At 39.1% G+C, this 22,220-nt stretch overlaps 1 protein-coding gene across 1 annotated transcript in view; it reads left to right on the forward strand.

Annotated features, from left to right (window-relative positions):
* Positions 1 to 22,220, forward strand: part of PCDH15 (protocadherin related 15) — a 1,631,248-nt gene that overhangs the window by 1,407,914 nt on the left and 201,114 nt on the right. The window contains exons 21-22 of the mRNA XM_057308638.1: positions 11,942 to 12,247; positions 14,755 to 14,979. Of these exons, the coding sequence (XP_057164621.1) occupies positions 11,942 to 12,247; positions 14,755 to 14,979 (531 nt within the window). The remainder of the gene's footprint in view (positions 1 to 11,941; positions 12,248 to 14,754; positions 14,980 to 22,220) is intronic.

Raw genomic sequence — 22,220 nt, forward strand, 5'->3', positions numbered from 1 at the left:
CTTGGTGCAGGAGTACTTTTCATACAGGAGATTTGCTCCCTGCTTTCACGGGGACAGAGGAGGCTCTGAGTGTCTTTGCCAGCTGTTTCTGAAGTAACTGCTATTTAAAATAATCAATATGCCCAAGTGGGCCATCTTGGGGCAACCTGCCCTTGGGCCCTCAAACTTGCTGTGGAACTATATAGACATTAATGAACATGAAACATTATTTTGTGTATTTGTTTTATGAAAATGAACCTGAGGAAAACTTTTCCTGAAGCATCCAAGTCCTAATCTCTGAGCGTTTACCATTTTGTGACAAATGAATATTTAAAATTTTTAGTACAGATCTACATGCTTCTTCCTAATGCTTACTTTTTAATCACCCGGATTTAATTTACATTCTATTATTAAGAGAGCTGTAGGCTATGATGTAACTGCTTAAAATGGCTGGCTTAATTTGACACTCCGTATTACACATCACCCAACTCTAGAAAGATAGTTTGTTTCCATTTGCTTCACGTCTGGGTTTTGTTGTTGTTGTTGTTGTTGTTGTTGTTTGCTTCTCTTCTTCATTTCCATCAAGGCCCCAGCTTCCCACTGGTCACACCTTCCCTTCCCAGAGTCTTTTCCCTAATGATGCCTCCCATTATGGAATGGGTGGGTGAGCGAATGATGACTTGGATGCTTGGTATTCAACCTCACATCAGATGTCAATAACAACAGAAGGTGGTTTGTGTTAAGGGTGCCTGGGTGGTACAGTCAGTTAAGCAGCTGACTCTTGGTTTTGGCTCAGGTCATGGTCTCGGGGTCGTGGGTGGGACCCCAGTGTGGCTCCACAATTAGCATGGAGTCTGCTTGAGAAACTCTCCCTCCCTCTCCCCACCCCACAACATATGTGCTTGCTCTCTCACTCTCTTTCTCTCGAACAAATAAATCTTCAAAAAAGAAAGAAAGAGAGGAAAAAGAAAGAAAGAAAGAAAGAAAGAAAGAAAGAAAGAAAGAGAAAGAAAGAAGAGGGAAGGGAAGGAAGGAAGAGGGGAAGGAAGGAAGAGGGAAAGGAAGGAAGAGGGAAGGGAAGAAGGAAGAGGGAAGGAAGAGAGAAAGAGAGGGAAGGAAGGAAAGAAAGAAGGAAGGGAGGGAGGAATGAAGGAGGGAAGGAAGGGGGAAGGAAGGAAAGAAAAGTTTGTGCTAAGTGCAAGAGGGGTCAGAAGGCTGGATGGAAAGGCTTCCCAGAAAGAGGATGAGTGACCCTAGAGGCAGGTCTTGAAGAATTAGATAGGATTTAGAACAACAAACTATGAGGGAAGGTGGGAGAACCTGGTGTGTTTCAAGGACAACGAGGGTGGTAAACCAACCGTACTATTGTTTCCCAGTTGGTGCTGCCCCACTGTGAGAGCATGTGAGTCCCTAGCATGGCATCAGCCTTGGTCATACAAGGCTTGTCTTGACCAATGAAGAAGGAGTGTAGGTGGTATGTTCCACTTCCAGCCAGGAGCATAGGGTTATAGTGCCTTGGTTATCTCGTCTCTTTTTTCTTTTCCTCCTTCCTGGAGTGGAGATGATCAGAGTAGAGCTCAGGGGATTCAGGACTGATGCAGCATATGTGAGAAATAAGCATCCACGGTGGTGGACCACTGAGTGTCAGAATTGTGTGAAAGCTGACTGATACAATAAATAAACTACCTTGACTCAAACGTAGAGTTGGTATCAAAGGATGAGTTCCCAGAGATCATTGCAGAAAGGTTAGAATGAGACCCTTGAGCGTTCCCAGAAAATATGATTTATTCTGTAACTGGTAGTAATCACTTTGGCTTTTGGTAGATTCAACAAAACTTTCAAGGAAAGCACATATTGCCTGAGAAAAGGAGGTCTTCAATTCAACATTTATTCAGCAAATATTCACTGGCCACTTAGGAAGAGTAAGCATTGGAAAGTCAGCTACGAGCAATCTTTTCTTGTGTCCTCAGGTTGCATCAAGGGCAGTGTAGGAGATAAGCAGGGACCCGCATCATGTCATTAGAGCTAAGTAAGAACAGAATGGCCAGGAGTCTCAGTGGAAGGGCAGCTGTTCTGACTTGGGGGACCAGGGAAGGCATCCCAGAGCCCTTCAAGACAGTTTAATTGAGGTTTCCTCCAGGATAAAGTGGGAAAAATTTAAAAACACTAAAAAAAGACATAGGTTTGGAAGAAAATATGGGCAGCTGTCAAATCTTTTATGTGGGGGTAAATACTATTTACTGATTTCTCTGGGTAGAATTTATCTTTTCAGATCTGGAAGGATGGCCTGCAGTAATGAAAAGTAAGAAAATGTTTAGTATGAAATAACTCTCATACCTCTTTCAACTTTCACTATAATGATTTTAAAGCCTCACAACTTATGGTCGGGTTATGATCACTCACCCATTGACATACGCATTTGTTTCCCAATCCATGGTGAAATTACTTTAAAATGCAACTGAAAGTTATCATCTTTTCTCTTCCCCTTTCCCATGGAATGTATTTTTGATTTTTCAAAAATGCAACTGATCTTTCTCATGCCAGACATATCAAACATTTCTCAATGCGGCAGTATCCATAAAAATCATCACATACAATTTTTCATAGAAATTCCTCTATTATGTGACAGTACCTTAATTAACGTGTGAAAGCCCTTAAAATGCTCATCATTGTTGGTTATCATAACTAAAATGCTCTTTCCTTTTTGCTATTTATCATCTGATCAGGTAACTTTTCCTTATATTTGTATTTATAGCACTAAAAGCACTGTGTGGACAGGCTTGATAATCTTTCACATATGAATTCTTTAATTACTACAGACAGCAAATTCTCAGAAAAAAACGTTGAGAGCAACATTAATAGAACCTAACAGACTCACTATACCAAAATAAACATGATTCCAAGGAAAATGAAATGTACAAATAAGTCAAATAAAAATAGACTGATTCGTCTTACCCAAAATATTCTTTAAGAACTTTAGGACTGGGGCACCTGGGTGGCACAGTCAGTTAAGCATCCCACTCAGGTTCAGCTCAGGTCATGTTCTCAGGGTCATGAAATAGAGCCCCCATGGGGCTCTGCGCTGTGTGGAGTCTGCTTGAGATTCTCTCTCCCTCTCCCTCTGCCCCTCCCACTCATGCTCTCTCTCTCTCTCTCTCTAAAATAAATAAGTCTAAAAAAAAGAGTTTAGGGGCACCTGGGTGGCACAGCGGTTAGGCGTCTGCCTTTGGCTCAGGGCGTGATCCCAGCGTTCTGGGATCGAGCCCCACATCAGGCTCCGCCACTGTGAGCCTGCTTCTTCCTCTCCCACTCCCTCTGCTTGTGTTCCCTGTCTCGCTGGCTGTCTCTATCTCTGTCAAATAAATAAATAAAATCTTTAAAAAAAAAAAAGAGTTTAGGACAGACTGGAGGTTTTTAAAAAATATAGTTTCTAAGTAGACATTGAAAAACATGTAACAATCAACATATTATTAATTGGTTTTTTAATATGACCCAAGGATGCTGCAAATATGTTCCATTCTCATGAGAGGCAGTGAGATAAATGGTCGTCATCATCATCATCATCATCATTTCACAGATGAAGGATGGAAGCTGAGAGGGACTGACTCACCCAAGGCCATGGAGTGGGTTTGGGAAAGGTTCGTCTTCTAACCTAGAGCTGAAGCCTGTAAGAAATCACAAGTTTACAATGGGTTTTCTAGATTCTTATGAATTAAGTATTTGAGAGTTCCAATATTTGATTTTATAAAATTCACTCTGGTTATGTTTTTGGTGATTTGAGCTCACGTACACTTGCTATCTGCTAGGTAGTTGGTCTCTTTGCCATGGCTCAGTAATGAATATAAGGCTTCTGTGTGGAGAGAGGAAAAATTCGCCAGCCTCTTGACTCACTCCCTTTTCTCTCTTTTTACACTGATAATCACAGCCCTTGATATAGCTCAGCTTGAAAGAAACAAAGACAACAACCATTTTATCTTTTTGAAGTTGTTAGACAATTTAAAAAGTGTGTTTCCATTAGGAATGTCATTAAGGATGCCTTGGCCCTCTGTTCCTTCTGACCTCCCTGCTCAACACCTTCTGTGTTTCCCACCTGTAGGTGAGAAAGGAGCACACAGCCTCTCACATGGCTGTAAAGGACGAGCAAAAAGTAGAACTAAGCTCCCTCCTGGCTTCACACCGGGCTAATTAGGTGTTACCTGGGAGTTCACACCTTTCTAATAGCTGTTTTCTTTCTGTCCTCAAAGTTCTTCATAGGTGCTTGATTTTTTGTGAGACTAAACAGAAATTATTTTATATCTAAACATTCATCTGAATGGGTATGATTATAAAACATACTTTAAATCAAAATTAATCACTGAAGATATGCGCAAGTAGTGTCCCCAGAGACTTCTTGATGGAAGAGGTTATAGATCTCAGACTGTCCTTTGAGGCTTTGTCCTAGTATTTTCTGACCATGTTAAGAGGCACACTTTTAGGTCTCCATAGAGCTGGTAGCCCCCAGTGTAAGTATCCAAGCAATGGGGTTCTATTTCTATTGATGTGAAAAAATGTGCAGTAGGCCACTCTAAAAGGATAATGATGAAAAGAAAGGATGAATATAATGTATAAGAAATGCATTTCCCGGCTCCCGTTTCAAGTGGTATGCTATAAAACGGTGCTTAACAAATATTCAATAAATTTTATTTCAATAAATCCCTTATATATCATCTGATTTCTTAAGGAAGTTTTTGGTTACTCTACTCTAACTTTGATTTTAGTGATTAAAGATTCTCCAGAAGTTTTTCTAGCAAATATTCAAAGTTTTGTCCAGTGAGGTCTTTATTTGACCTCGGTCTATCAGCCAATTTCCTAAACAATAGGCATTCACAAACTAACCGCAAATCAGGCCCCATGGTAAGGTGTATATTACAAAATGTGTTAACCATGGACGGATGATTATAAAGTTGCAGCTATTACTGTTTTTCGCTTTGATGTAGTACCAGAGAAGAAGAGATGTGTGATTTTTCTTATTAACAATTTTAATTAACTTTTAATTGATTTCTGGGAAGATAAATGGTTTCATTATAGCATCACACACTGAGCTCCTTGGCTAGATATTAAACATCAGTGCAAACTTCCTGACAGTATTGCTGATAATAAGAGATTCTGTGTTTGGTTATCTTGTCCAACAACTACATACTTATCTATAATAGTAGAGAAATGGAACTACCTTGCTGAGCCAGCCCATGTCACTTAACGTACATGACCTTATTTATGCTCCTCAATTAATTAGGAGATGGAAAAGGAAGGAAATAGCATTTTGCAAGCATTGTAGTTCCTCTGTATTAGATGTACATCTCAGTTACCTTAAAATTTTTAGAGTATTTTCCTACAGAGTATGACGGTCTTTTGTTTCATGAACATTGAATGCACATCCTTTCATGGAAGCTAGGCGTTGAGTGAATTAAGTTGGGTGAATTGGTTCAAAACACATGTGGAGGGGCTGAGGGGCATACTTACTATCATTATTGAACATATTATACACAATCTATACTTCAGCTGACTTTGAGCTATGAAACTCCATTATGAGGATAAACCCTCTAACATTTATTTTCAGTCCACCTGTTGAATATGGATTTGGCTATTTTCTTTCCACAAATCATCCCACTGTAAGATAGAGATTGATGTATTTTTGAAAAATTCAATGCACAGAGAGCAATGACACAAGTTCCTTCCAAAAGGATCATGGTTGTGGGAATGGGTGTAAACTAACCGTGATACAGAGAGCCGTTTGTCAAGTATAGAATTCTGATTTATGGCATGATCTGCAAATGCTGGAACTTTCACTAGAAGAGGCAGAACTGGGGCCAGGATTGGAGGAATGGATAAATGATTGGAATTACAGAGGTAAAAAAGGAATCGTTGTGGCAAGCCTTGAAGAAAATGTCATAAAGTATATGCTGAGTCCTAGGGAAATGTAGAGAATTGACTTGACCTGAGTGGAGAGTTTGTACAGGAAAGCGGATAGTAAGGGCATGCCGAAAATGCAGGTTGGAAGAGATGAGGCATAGGAGTCTTGGCTTCTTTCTATCGTTTGTGCAACATGTTGAAAGGAGGTGACCTTTCCATTGCTCCAGATTTCTAAATCTGGTGCATAGCATAGCCCGCTTGGGAATTTCACCTCATTCACTAAAATAGTAATGACACTTCAGGAATTACGAAGTAATAAAACATTTTGAATTTTCCTTAATCTCAGTTTCTCAAGTTTGTTTATTTGAACCCAGACTTTCCCTTCTCTCTTTACCTCCTCTCACTTTTGTCCCTGAAAGAACGTACTCGCATCCTAAGGGACATTAACTAACACTCCATGAAATGTAGCATAAGGAAAACTCATACCCAGAGTTACTTTATCAAAGCCATGGCTAAAACCCAATATTTCTTTCTCTCCCCATGGCCTTTTCTATCAATTTCAGCCATTTGAAAAAAATCCTCTCGCTGTCCTGCTGAAAGCATATATTTTTTTATTATACTTTCTCTCCTATATATTATTTCACTGTAGACCATTTTAAGAATCCTGGCATGGCTGGGAGTATGCACCATTACAATAGTCATTTTCAATGTGTCTTGGAGAACAAAGAGTACAAAGTGGAAATATTGTGTGAAAAATACCACGGACAGATTTATTAAAAGGAGGCCTTATTCTTAGCTTTGCTCAGTGAACTATAGCAGTATTTAACAAACTGTATGTCCTTCAAGATATTAGTAAGTATTCTGCTAAACAAACAGCAGTGGAAAAGGGTCTGTGATGAAATCCCTTTGGAAACTGTGCTATAAACACCTGGGGGGCTTGAAGATAATAGTAACGAACATCCTGTAGCTTGCCCAGATTCCTCTCCTCTGGCAGATGGGTGACACTGGTTTTGGAGGGAAAAAAGCTTAGTGGGAGGGCTGGGGGGTTGGATAATGCTGCAGCCTACAGCTAAACTCACCCACACAGCTCTTCTTCTACGGGTGAGGCTGGAATTGTAGGCATCCATAGGGGAAGAGCTTATACAGCTAAAGGAGCAAACCACAGGATATCTTTACAAACAGATCTTAAAGGCGACATTTACCCAATTCTTCCTACCAAATTCACCATTCCCAAGAGGGAGACGGAACAGAGACAGGGCAGTTGTCTTGCTAAAATGTCCTTCCTCTTAGCAAGATGAAACATGGGGGAGAAAGTTCCCACTCAACAATCCTAAATAAAGAAGACCTTTTAATAAAGCACTTCTCTGAGCTAATATGCATTGGAAGTTCCCACGGGAAAATACGGTTAATATGGCAGTTTGGGGAATGCAGGTGGTTCATTCTGAAATGGAAGCTTGTTCTTATCTCTCAGTCTCTTGTCAGACCAAGCCTCCTCACAGTCCTCTAGAGCAGCACTTAGTAAACACGGGTTGTTAAAATCAAATGTGAAGTCTCGTGCGAGTCCCTGATTAGCAATCCAGGTACTACGTTTGCATTGTTCCAATATTAATTATTAGGCTAAATCTATAGTAGTGCCTGTTTACTTAAATTTGCATATATTTTATTCAATGGAACAGAAACATAGCATTGCAACTATAGAAAATCCTTCTGTAGCTATAGCCTATCTTATTCATGTTGTAATTGATGATCTGTGCCATGTTTGTGAATTTCATCTCTGACATGCATAATGGTAGGAAAAGAGATTCAAAACTGCTCCGTACTCCACATATTTTATTTTATAGTTGAGATATCTGAGACCTAGAGAGAAAAAATGACATACCAACGTTAATGACATCAAAAAATAGTATGCTGGGAACACTGAGACCAATATAGCAATCTCTTCTTGTAGAACAATCATTTGCCACCTTACCATACATAATCCCTCCTTGTCATTCTACAAAATGCTAAAAGTACAAAGATATTTACTTGTCATATGCTTGTTTAGGTCGTGATAAAATATCACTGCGTTCTTCCAAAAAATGGTATTTTTCAGCATAGAATCAATAGTTTCACCAAAGTGATCAAAGCCCTATTCGCAATTCCAATAATTCCACAGTTTTTGTTTTTAGATTCCTAACCAAAATCACAGAGGATAATAAAGCAAGAGTCAAGATAAAACCAAACAATAGATATACAATGAATAAAATAACTCTAAGAATTCTAACAGCTACTACATAGCAGTACTAATACATTCATTTATATATATTAATAAATATAATTCATTTATGAATTTAAGTATCTATTGCATGCCTGCTATGCTCCAGGAACTATACTAGGCATTGAGCATTCAGTGAAAACAGAAAAGCCCAGACTGTACTCTTAATGGCCTACCTTGTTTTACAAAATGAGACGAGTTCTTAAATAAGCTCATTGATAAATACATAATTAGAAATTATCAAAAGTGGCAGAAGTGACGGGTGTATGGAGCTTTTGGCATATGTACAGCAGGAGAGTCTAATCTCCATTTCAGGAATCAGAGAACACTGCTTTGAGGAAATGATGTTTAACTTGACACTTGGAAGATGTGTGAGTGGGAGCCTGGTGAGTGATAGCAGGAGCCCTGTAAACAGAGGGTTTGGGAAAAGTTTGGAGGTTAGAGAGAACACAGTGAAAGCAGCATTTTCTTTGCAACCTCTTGTCTATGTTAAAGGTTTGAATATTGCCCAAGGCAATGGTTATGCAGAGGACTGATGTCATTATTTTCTCTTTTATAAAAGGTCTTTCTGAAGGGGTGTAAGTGAAAGAAAAGAATTAGCGAGTAATTTAGTGATCTAAGCTGTAGTTGGTGTGGTTTGAACCAAGATGGTTAGGAGTGAGATATTATATGGGGGGGGGGGGGCTGACATATTATGGATAGACAGGGATTATTCTATAAATGACATTAGTTCTTGGACCTTCGTACTTAATATACTATGTATCTCACAGCCTGGAGCTGAGCTTCATATATAGAATTAAATAAGTTTTTCTCAAATTATTGGATGAATGAATAATTGAGAAGATAAAAGAGGGAGAGCTCTGAAATATCTACTTTTCTTCTTGCAAAACCTATTATGTTGGTAGAAGCACCATCTACTGAAAGGAGAATGTTGGCGGTAAACAAGATTTGGACATAGATGTAATCAAGTGTTCAATTACAGACAGGTTAAGTTTCTGATTCTATGACACAGAATAATGGCCCCCAAATAGGCCCCCACATATGAATATGTTACCTTACATGGCAAAAGGAGTTTGTAGATGTGATTGAGGTTAAGGATCTCACAACAGGAAGATTATTCTGGATTGTCCAAGTGGGATACAATGCAGTCGTACAAGCCCTTAAAACTGGAAGAAGATGGGAAGAGAATGGGTTAGAGGGATGAGATGGAAGAAGAAAGAGGAGGGGTCAAAGTGTGAGCGGGACTTGACCTACCATTGCTGGCTTTAAAGATGGAGGAGATGGCCATGAGCCAAGGGCTGTGGGTGGCCTTGAGAAGCTGGGAATGGTCTTCATATGATAACCAAAAAGGAGGTGGGGATCTCAATCCTGCAACTCAAGCAACTGAATTCTGTCAACAACTCCAGCAAACAAGGAACGGGAGCTTCCCCTACAGCTTCCAGAAAGAAACACAGCCCTGTCTGTATCTTGAGTTTAGCCTGGTGAGACCCATGTTGAACTTCTGTCCTATAGAGCTATAAAATAAGAAACTCGTATTTTGTAAACTGCTAAATTTGTGGTCATTTGTTATGGCAGGAATAGAAAACTAACAGAGATATGTATGAGGCATTTGAGAAGATATTGGCTGAGCAACTAAAGGTGTATAAAGCAGTACATACAGAATCCCCCACACACATGTATACACACATACACACACGTATGCACACACACAGCCACATTAGTCAAACTGAACCATTATATATGACATCTGCTGTTATATGGATGAATAAAAGCATAATTTGAACAAGAATCATTTACATTGCTGGTTATAGAAATGATTTTGTGATCGTAAGAATTCCCACAAACAGAAAAATCTCTGAAAGTTCCATGAATGTTGCTGTTAAGAAATAAGACCTATTTATATTATATTATTGTTGCTGTTAAGAAATAAGACCTATTTATATTATATTATTGGAGTACATTTTTCTATTTATGTGATGATTTCAGATAAAAAAAAAAATAGGGTTTTTTCTTTTCTTTTTCCCTGAGGGGGTTAGTGTTGTCATTTGGTTTTTCCTCTAAGTGACAAGCTTGAATAATTTGTCAGTAATTTGTATGGCAAATTCTAGGAGCAATGTAAAGGTAAAGAATGTATGTCTATGGAAACTCTTCAACTCATTCACAGTGTTTCTTCCTCTTTGGGCATTCCTGCAGTGCCTTTTTCACCTGTTCTCAGGTTTCAACCTTTATTTGTGTTTTGATGAGTCAAAGGGGCAAATCTCGCTGGACCATCTGGCATTATGACACAGAGAACGAGCACATTTGCAAACATGACTCTCACATATTGGACTTTACCATTTCAAACAAGACATAAACATTCAGCAATGCCCCCAACATGCTTTGCCAGAATTTATAAAATTGGATATACATCTGCATTTGTGCTATTAAAATCCATCCTATTGCATTCCAGGCTTTGTGGCTATTAAATGATTTTATTGTGTCCACAGCTCATAACGTAGTCAAGTGTCTGCCTTCCTTTCCTTAGCAACAGTTTAGGACAGAATTATAACACATTTCACGGCTTCTAATATTTATTCCAGTTTCTTTGAAAAACAGTAACATTATTGAACACAAAATGCGTAATAGTTGAGAGTGACAGTCATCATTTATATCACAATTGAGTTTGGATAAGATTAATTCTCACTACACTCTGTTGGAAGAATATTCACTCAAAATTTACGCATTTTATTTGATGCAAAGTGATTTTTATGTGACTTAAAATTTTTAGTTAATATGTTATCATAATATCAGTAATTCTTAATTATCATTTGGAGATTGTATTCTAATATTAAAGAGCCCTTTGCAGGCGCTTTACATTTACAATACTTTTATTCCCATTTGGGTTTGGGAGCAGATTTAGTTTTAAATGTCAGTTTCATGCATTTATTTATTTCAACATTCATTAGCTCCACAAATATTTATTAAGTAGTTTTATATGTACCAAGAACTGTACCGTACTGTATATTTATTTCTAATGTAACTCTAAGCAAGAGCTTTAAATTCCCTAAGACACCATTCTCTCATTTGCAAAATGGGAACAGTTATATTTATTCATAAGAACACGGTGAGGATTAGCCACCTGGGTGGCTCAGTTGGTTAAACATCTGCCTTTGGCTCAGGTCATGATTCTGGGGTCCTGGGATCAAGTCCCACATTGGGCTCCCTACTCAGGGGTGAGTCTGCTTCTCCTTGTCTCTTTGCCCCTCCCTTGCTTGTGCACTCCTGCTCTCTCTCAAATAAATAAAAATAAAGCCTTAAAAAAAAAAAGAGCATGGTGAGGATTAAATGAGATATATAGTGCCTGAAAAAATATATAGGAAAATGAATATAGAAAGTGCTTGAACAAAAAATACTATAGCATCTTAAGTTGTCATCTAGTGCATTATGTTAAATTAATTAAAAACTAAATGTGTTTTCCTGATTTAGAATTCAAAATCATTAAAGAAATGATAGTACAGGAAAAATCCAGTATTCCTGTAATGTGAGTTTTCTGTCATAATATAATATTGTTATTGCTAGTGATATTATCAGTGTATGTCATGGTCATTTTGAATGAAGAATAATTCAACCACAGTATATTTCTTTTCAAGTTCTAGACTTTTGCATTACATTGTCATTATCCTTTTTAGTTTTCTCCCTAGAGAAAAAAGAATATTCAGTTGAAAATATGCCATGATTTGTCAACTATCCCCTTCTAGCAGCACACCATAGCAAAATGTAAGGTGAAAAAAGCAGGATAAAACATACTATGTGAATTCCTTTGTTTCCATTTCTATTCAGGCAACGGACCCTGATGCTGGAATAAATGGCCAAGTGCACTACAGTTTGGGCAGCTTCAATAACCTCTTTCGCATCACATCCAATGGGAGCATTTACACAGCAGTGAAGCTTAACAGAGAGGTCAGGGACTACTACGAGCTTGTGGTTGTGGCCACCGACGGAGCGGTGCATCCCCGTCACTCGACGCTCACACTGGCCATCAAAGTTTTGGATATTGATGATAACAGTCCTGTGTTCACCAATTCAACGTATACTGTCGTCGTGGAAGAGAACCTGCCGGCTGGGACCACCTTCCTGCAGATAGAGGTATGTGGGGGAAGCAGACAGTTCCTGAATTCAACCTTAGAAGATCTGCCGTTTGTGTAGGTTGCAGATTTAGCAAATACAAAAACAACACACCCAGTTAAATTCTAATTTCAGATAACAATGAGTAAAGTTTTAATAGAAGTATCTTTCAAATTTTGCATATTGTGTTTTATGTAACAACCCTACTTTAGGAATATACCAACAATTAAGAGGAGAAAAGGTACGTTTCCAAGAAATCAATTAACACATCTTAATAATTCTTTTTAATTCACAAAATCAATGCTATATATTTATTGTAAAAATTGACGATAACAATAGTCTATAAAGAAAAATTTAGTAATCCCCCACTTTGTACCTCCAGAGTGCTCAGTGTTAAATTTGTAAGTGTATTCTGTGACATTTATCTTTGTGCTCACACGATATGAAATAAAATATTTTCATATTTGTATATATGTAAATATGCATGTATGCAGGTGTGTGCATATATATCTATGCATGTATATATTCAAATAAATATTTCCATATTTCCATATATGTATATATGCATTTTGCAGATATATGCATACATAACTATATATGTATATATTTGAATAAATATTCCATATTTACATATATGTAAATGTGCATTATCCAGGTGTGTACATATATACGTATGTTTGTGTGTATATATTCATATATACATGTATATGCACACACACATAAACACACAGGTAGAGATTTTCCATATATTTTACAGAAAGAGGATATTGCTGAACCCATTATTTTTTCACTTTCAGTGAACAATTGGCATCCTTCCAGAGGTCTGACTCTCCTTTTAAACGGTGTCCCCACATCCGAGCCCTATTTCATTCCTCAGCTACAATATTACCAGAAACTCTGGACATTCTGATTCAGTAGATTAAGCTCAGAAATCTGCATTTTAAGCAACAACCCCTTTTAATTCTGACACAGATGGTCTATGAAGTATAATTTTTTGGGGAAAAAAAGATTCTAGTACTTTCTTGACCTGTCATCCACAACTTGAACTCTGTTAGCCTGGATTTCAAGAACTTCTGTTTTTTTTCATGATTCAACTCAATATTTAAGCAAAAACATTAATAAATCTAAAAAAGGCAGGTGCCAACCAAGGAAAGGTCCATATTTCTCCATTTATTCTCCTGTTCATCTGTTCACTTATTCATCTATTTATTCAACACACATATTTCCAGTGTTTATTGTACGCCAGCTCCTCTTAGACTTTGGGGATTCCAACGTGGACCAGATTTCCTGCCTTCATGGGGTTCTCAGTCTGGTGTGGCAAACAGGCAGTAAATCCATAATTGCAATAGAGGTTCTCCGAGAGAGGGACCTCAGAGATGACAGGTGGAACTCAAACTAATCTGGAGAGTTTAGAAATCTGGTCTTGAGATTTAGATGGTTGCTTTCTACACTGTGACCTGAGGAGCAAGGAGGAATTATTCTAGCAAAGAGGGAGAAATGTTATTCAAGGCACTGGAATGAACCTGCTCAAAATCCTGGAGGAGAGGAGACAAGGAAGAGCTACAGGACTAGGAATTGTATGGATCCTTCTTGTCACATTCAGGAGAATGAGAAAACAAGAAGGATTTTAGATAGGAAAATGACGTCATAAAATCTGTGCTTTCCCAATGTCTTCTGGTTGTGATGTCAGTAACTGACTGGAGGAAGCCAAGACAAAAGTTCACGTAGCAGGTGCATGGGTTCCTGTGTGCACGTCCTAACACAGCTCATCTCCCCATCCCCCCAATCCCATTCCATTTCCTCCACTAGAGCTGCATTGGCCGGTCAGCCCTCATCATCCTGGGAGACCTGCAGCTAGAACATGTCACCGCCAATTCTGAACACCTTTCAGCCGCCATGTCCCTGTTTTCCTTCTATTTTGGTATTTGTGTCTTCTTCATTTGTCTTTTTGAGACATTAACCTGGAGGGCAGGATTGGTGTCTTGGTTCATCTTGTGCTTCTTGTGCATAATAACTACTCAATAAAGGTTAATAAACGAAGAGAGTATAGTTCAATGATGTCTAGAAATGTATTATAGGCTCCTTGTAAGGAGAAATTATTAGTTAAATGTTCTTGTGTTCCTTATACTCCTTTAATTATCTATCATGCTTGTGAAAAACACTCAATAAAACTTTATTTTTATTTAAAATACTATTTTTCAAGGTTATAGAATTAGCAGGAAATAATACACAATAGGTTATGACAAGATTCATTTCTTTACTGTGGTATGATTCTTTTAGTTAGTGATTTCTCAGGGAAAATAAATGTAAGATAAAAATAAAGACAAAATGTCATGGGTCTCTGTTTCTCTCTTTCCTTCCTCTTTTTGGTAAATTACTTAAAAACACGCTAGTCTCCGAAACATGCCTTGCGGTCGTCATTAAGTTAATGCTGTCCTAGCTACTGACCCATGACCTCCATCAGCCTTGCACAGCTCTGGTTTGGTAACACCTCTGATACGACCATCCTTCTGCTTCACTTGTTACAGGCCAAAGATGTTGACCTTGGAGCAAATGTGTCTTACCGGATCCGAAGCCCAGAAGTAAAGCACTTTTTTGCACTACATCCATTTACAGGAGAACTCTCCCTTTTAAGGAGTTTGGACTATGAGTCATTTCCGGAGCAGGAAGCAAGCATCACGTTTCTCGTGGAGGCCTTCGATATTTATGGAACAATGCCACCTGGTATTGCTACGGTCACGGTGATAGTAAAGGTAAGGAGCACAGATGACTCTTGGTGGCCAACTCCATACTCTCTTCTGAGTCTGTACCATGCTAAATATCTAGGGGCAGCGACTCATAAAAACATAGTAACACCAGACCTAGAACATAGAGTCTGAAATGTGTAAGACTTGAGAAATAACCATATTGTTGAAGTATGAAAGATACATTTGAGTGAAACACTAAATAAGAATTTAACCACTGTGGCTGCCCAAATGTTCCCATAGCTCTGGGATTTTAAACTAGTCCCAGTTTCTCCAGACTATAGTTTAGTCCAAATTTTACAGCACCAGGGATAATGACTTCATCCAAACCCTTCAATTTAAAAAGAGAAGATTACAGAAAAGGTAAGAGTTCTAAGGCCCTGAGATTGTGGAATGAAATAAGCTTTGGAATCAGATGGAACTGGGGTCAGGTTCTGGCTCAGCCACATTCAAGTTCTGTGAGGCCTTTGTTGGCTGCGCCAGATTTATCTCATTCATTGTAATAACCTGTGCCAAGTGCTTGCCTGAAAGAGCTTGGAATCTTCGACCTTTTGGGATTCGAGTGATTTTTAAGAAGTCTTTAAAAGAAGACATGAGGAGAGATTTATCAGTTCTCAAATGTTAGTGTATGGAAAGGTCATCTGAGCTGTGTCCTAAACTGTCAGATTCCTCTGCTCCTTCCAAAGGAACCCTTTTCTCGTGGGGAAGGCGTCACAAATGTTTTCTGAGGATGGATTTTTGCTTAGAATGAAAGGAAGTTAGGTACTGAGGTTGACTCTAATTCTTGAAACGTGCTGTCAAGAGAGGGCTAGATGTATACAAGCTCATAAGGTACACAGGTCGTAGGCAATGTTTCTACTATGCTCATTGGGTTTTTTTTTGTGTGTGTGTGTTTTGTTGTTTTGTTTTGTTTTTTACTGTGTTCATTTTTGGAGGTTATGGCAGTATGGAAATGGTGGAATCAGAAATAATCACTTTTTTGAAATTATGTTTGATCATTTAACTGATAAATAACTAATACATACTACTGGTTTTCTTAGACAATAAAATGCTGGTATGAATACACAGAAGACTGTTAGAGACTGCACCAGTATATAATTAACATGACATTATTTATCATTGTAGGTAACTGCTCTAATGTTCTTGACTATAACATCTTTGGGTCTGGGTTTTAGTGTTTTGTTTTGTTTTGTTGTTGTTTTATGGGTAATCCTGCAATCAGAGAGAGACACAGAAATTATTCCACACATCTTCTTTACACCTTACCTAGCTTATCTGCCAGTGCACACATGATATTTCTTCCCTGGGGTCCTGCTGTCTCCCCTAAACTACCTTGGGACACAAACATCCCTTCCATTCTCAAATGCCTGAAAGCTGCATCGAGAGTTTTTTCAGGGTCTGACTTCCTTCTTTCCCAGGCATCCACAACGGCTTTTTACCTACTTCTCCCATTGTGTGTCTCTCTGGCCTAAGAAATTATGTTATTTCAGGGAGTTAAAGTTTTATTCAGCATTAAGTCCTCTTTGGGAATAGAAATTTGAGCTGCTAGAATCTTTCCTTGAGTCACCTGAATTTCAGTTTGTGTGTCTCTTTCCCAAGACAATGACGTTCTAGTGAGTTGGAGAAAGAACAATCACAGATGGCCTGAGGGGCTTTAATTCATATTTTGAAATATGATTTTGCCACACTACTGTGCTGTAACATTTAGAAATTTAGAAATCTGTTTCCAAAAGCACTTTAGGGACATGATAACGTTTTGGCTATGAAGATATCTCAGCAGGTAAAGAAATGAGGAAGGCTAAGATGAGACTGACCTCAGTGAACTGACAATATGGCGAAATGGCTCAGGACCGCGTGAACAGGTTAGGCCATCTTACCCTGATCTGCACTTGCCTACCTCTATGGTTTGGTGGGTTTGACCTCAAAAACAAACAAACAAAACAAAAAACAAAACAAAAAAACCCATTTAAAATAGAAAAAAAAGGTCATTTATTGGCTGTTTTGGACAATAAGGAAGAAAAGACTTGCTACTAATTACCTTCTGCACATTCTTCCCAGACCCACAGATGGATACTCAGATGGGAGAGCCTTGTCTCTCAGGAGGGCTGTGGCTCATAATGAAAAGTTCCAAACCATTACAGACTCTGAGTTGGCTGCTCTGGGTTCAGTGTACACTGATTTGTTTGGATTTTTTTTTTTTTAATAGAAGTCATTGGAGTAAGATTGGGTCCAAAAATATCATCTAATCAAGCAAGATGTGCTCTAAATAAGTCTTGTTCTCTATGTGGGACTGAAGTTTCTTAAACTGCATTTCATGATCCCTGGTCACCCCTTTATTTTAACATATGGGTGTCACTTGAGGCTACCACATTGGTGTGTGAAAAGGATTTGCTCATCGACGGACTCATTCCTTCTTCAGAACGGAATTGTTGATCTAATTTTTCCTGTATCAGTGGCTTTATCTTATTTAGAGAAGTCAAGCAGTTTTATTGGTCAGGTCTTCCTGACCTATACTGAATTATTTCTGATTTATTGTGAATTTAAGACAAAACTTAATTAACCAGCATTCAACTCTAGACATTTTTTTCTTTTTCTTAAAGATATTTATTTATTTATTTGAGAGAGAGCACGCCAGTGTGCATGGGGGTAGGAGCACATGGGTAGGGAGAGGTAAGGAATCTCAAGCAGACTCTGCACGGAGTGTGGAGCCACTGCAGGCCTTGATCTCACAACCTTGAGATCATGACTTGAGCTGAAACTAAGACTTGCCCACTTAAACCAGCCACCCAGGTGTCCCAATTCTAGACATTTTCAATGCCACTTTCTTTTTTCAAGATGATGAAAGCATAATAAAATTTGCAGAACATTTCCCCAAATGCAGGCTGACACTTGCTTTTCTTTCTTCTGGTCACTCGGGGTAGGATTATCCCAAAGAAGAGCTTTAAAACTATTACCTAATATTGGGGCCTATAAAAATATCATGCTTGTTTGTTTTGAAGGGAAGAATGAAGCACAATTCCCATTTCCTCACAAATGTAGGTCTTTCCAAGCATGCAGATTTTCTGTCATTGTTCTGTTTACTTGCAGTATGACAAGCTGTTTTGCTGATAACATAATTGCATAGTATTTGCTAAGAGATATTTCTACCCAAAACAGTCACCACAGGGAAAGTATCTTGAAGATCTCTCTTTGAAAATGAGAAGAAACATAATTTTCTTTTGTAAAGAAGAAGAAAAAAAAGATCAAACGCTTAATATCTAGTCCATCAAACTTATTTCTAATTGGAGTGAGAATGGGAAAACGGAAGTGATATTTGCAAAGAAAGATATTTCTGCAGTAGAAAGAAAGAATTTTATCACAGATACATGCAGAATGCTTTCTTAGTGATCCAGAACAAAACCAATGATGATCAAATACATAATATGTATTTTTGTTGCAATGTTTTTGCAGAACACTGATACACAAGGCCATCTTCACTGTACATTTATTGGATATACTGAATAACTGAATATATAATAGTAAATTAGAGGATATGAGTAAATCTCTGAAAAATAAAAATAAAATTCTATACAGTTTAAAACATAATCCAGAGAAAAACCTGTTCTTACAAACAGAGTTGTGATATAATATAGAAAATACACAGAAAGAAAAGGTCTGTCTTCTACGGTAAGCCAAAAGCGAAAGACCAGTCAGAAAAGTCGAAATATGTAAATGGCTCTGCGATGCTGGGCAGCCTTGTGAAGGATTGTCTAAGATAAGCAGAGGACCTAAGTCCTTCTGCTTACTGCAACCTCGGGTGGAATGACTGCAGTACACAAAGATGAGGGAGATCCTTCCATGAAAGAAGGAGGCTTTGCTCCCCAGCTGCATTTGCCTGTATTACAGGTGCAGGTGCGGGCGTAGGCTGGGAGAGATGGAAGAGCCAGAAGTAAGATAATATCCACGAGGACCGAGGCAGTTGAGAAATTTAGTGAGGCTTGAAGATGGTGCTAGTTTCCATCTTTCAGAGGTATTTTCTTCCCAGCAGGAAGACAAATGTCCCTATTCCCATAGAATATAGGAATGAGGATAGCTTTTCTAGATAGAAGCTCAATGCCTGGTACCAAGGCAGCACTTGTCATACCATGGACACCTGACAGGGGTGACACACCGCTGATGTTCCATGGTGACTGTTATTGGCAGAGTCCTGGATTTCCTTTGGTCAGAGGAGAGTCTGGACAGTTCAAGATTTATAGCATCCTCCTTCCCTTTCTCTGGAGGAAGAAAATGGAATAAGAGAGGATTTCAATGAGCCAGCCAGGGGGAGTATGGGCTAATCAAGTGATCATTATTTTTTACGACTTGCTGACTTTTCCCTGAGGATTGGGTAAACTGGAGAAAATACTTTGGACTATGGCCTTCAAATATTCCCCTTTATTCTATTCTGCATCGTCATATTCTTATTGCTGTGTTCTTTCTAATTTATTCACTGGCAAATTTAAAGAATATGAATATATCAGGAAGAGCATGCCATGGGGTAGAGTCAGATCGTTTCTTAAAGTATCTGCATTTTCTGCTATTCTAGAGTTTTACAACTAAGATGTAACATATTTCCTCTAAACAACCAAACTAGAGGAAACAAATAAAAAGGTATCTCCCCAGAGTTAGCAGTAATAATTCACATTTCTGTGGGTTTCTGTCATGGCTCCTCAAATATCACCGACTGGTTTCTGGGAGTCCCAGGAAAGTGCCTTACTTTGCATACACAATTACATTCTTTTCTCCTCAGCGACTGTCTCATTCTCCCATTTGTCAGAAGTCTCCAAAACTGAACTGCCTCCCAGTGGGGGCAGGAGATGCTGATAAGCCCTGTCGATAGCAAATACCACCATCCTTGACACCTGTCCCAGTGCTACCTGATGACAGGGCTGCCACAGACGGGGGGCACTCTCGATGCAGCAGAATTCTCAATATATGCTCTGAAATCTTTAATTCACCAAAGTCAATATTCCAAACAGTCACAGTGTGTGCCTTCAATATTGCAGTATTTTCAGGGCCCCTTAGGATATATTTCACAGAGCACGAGCTCCTCGAGATGATAAGGGGTGTCTCATAGACAAAGAATTTCATAGACAAATGGACTTGAGAAATGGTGTGACACACAGAAGTAAACAGATGTCTCCACTGCGCACCTTCATATGAAAGTCCTTAACATGCTTGTGTACATTGTGAATCTCAAGAAAATAAGAAGTGATTTCCCACATTTTCCATAGTGGAATTATGGGATTCTTTTTGTTTATAAAGCTTCCGTTAGGATTAGTTTTCCAAAGAATGAAATTTGAGGAACACTTTCTTAAGTTTTAGTGAAAATAACTGTAGGGTTAAATATTGAGTCAATTGTTGTTTTAAATGTACAAATTCAGGGGCGCCTGGGTGGCTCAGTCGTTAAGCGCCTGCCTTCGGCTCAGGGCGTGATCCCGGCGTTCTGGGATCGAGCCCCACATCAGGCTCCTCGCTATGAGCCTGCTTCTTCCTCTCCCACTCCCCCTGCTTGTGTTCCCTCTCTCGCTGGCTGTCTCTATCTCTGTCAAATAAATAAATAAAATCTTTAAAAAATAAATAAATGTACAAATTCAACTGATATGTCTCTTTTCTTAACCCAAAACAAACAAACAAAACCCAAGCTTTATAAATAATGATGAAAATTATCTTCAGAGAAATAGATTAGCATTATGCAACATTTAGAAGCTTACCAGGTTGCCAAGATAAAAGTATAATAGCTACTTGGAAGAATTTTTAAACTGTAAAGTATTTTTGAACACAGATCTTTAAAAAGTTATGTGTGGATTTGTTTAATGAGCATCCTACTCAAATCATCTTATATAATATCTGATGTTTAATCTTCTGACAACTGGGCCAGTTCCCTTTCTCCTCACGTCCGCGTATCAGAATGTCTCCTGTAGGGTGTGACATGCCAGTGTGAGGTCGTGGGTCTGCCCTTTATTAGCTGGATTACCACGAGCAAGCTGACCTCTCTAAGCTTCGATTTCTTTATAATTAAAATAGAAATAAAATAGCTAACATACTGCAATGAGATGATCAATTTAAGAGACCTGGCATGATGCCTGATGCACAGTAAACACAAAGCAGTCACACACAGAATCCTGGTGCACGATGGAAAAAGTAAGAAGGAAACCGCTCAAAGATTCTAGCTCAGGATAAGCACGTATTCTTTAAATGGCCCGTAGCCTCCTGGCTTGGAAAACAACCCAAGAGCCCATCAGCTCCCTTCTCCCCACGTTACCATTCCCAAACTGGGAAACCAGATGGGAATGGAATTAGGTATTACAGCTGTGGGTTGGTCAATGCTGCCCAGCTCTGTGCTCCTCCTGCAGCCAGCGACCTCACTGAAGGAAGGTGCCACCTGCCAGACGGCGTGAGGGATGGGGCCGTTGCTAAAGTAACAGAGAGGCGTCCTGTGTGAAATTTAGTTCAACTCCTTACTACGCGCTCTCATTACATCTTGTACTTCTTTCATAAAATTCATCACACTCCGCATTATGTATTTAATTTTTGCTTTCTACTCCTACCTGTCAGCTTGGTACCAGCAGAAACTGTGCCTTTCTTGGTAGTAACAAGACCCCCACCATCTCATGCACTGCCTGATGCCCGGGCCCGGGGGGAGGGGGGTCCTCCGTCAGTATGCGCGAGACTGAGCGCCCCTGTGTACATTTTGCTAGTGTAGCAAAGCAGAGCTTTGATCGCCCCTGCATGAGGCATATGCAGCCCCTCAAGAACCCACAATAACTACATCCTCGGAAATCAAACCAAACCAAAGCAAAAACAAACTCACGCCTCTAAGAAAGAAACTTCCAGTGCAGGTTTTGATGCAAAAGAAGAAAAAAAAAAGTTGAGGAAGTTTATGAGTTGTGTTTAGGAGAACCCGATGCAAAACAGAAAAAAGATTTGTTTGGCTGGAGATAGGGCCTGTTTTGATCCTCTGCACAGAGGGAGAAGAGAGAGAAGGGAGCAGAGTCACACAAGACAAAAAGAGAAGTAGAACTCGCAGGAGGGAAGGAACAGCAGAAGGCAGCCAGCAGGACAAACAGCAGCCGGGACAGCGCATGGAAGGCGCCTGGAAGGGAACGGACCGAGAAGTCAACTGCATCTTGTGCCAAGATAGACGGGCATCGGCTTCTCAAGCCTCAAAGCATTTTGGAGGACGGGCAGCAAACAGTTGTAGGTGGACAGCACCAAGCAGAAGGAGCAAC

Source organism: Ursus arctos, unplaced genomic scaffold (genome assembly GCF_023065955.2).
Source record: "Ursus arctos isolate Adak ecotype North America unplaced genomic scaffold, UrsArc2.0 scaffold_7, whole genome shotgun sequence".
In the NCBI taxonomy this organism is placed as follows: Eukaryota; Metazoa; Chordata; class Mammalia; order Carnivora; family Ursidae; genus Ursus; species Ursus arctos.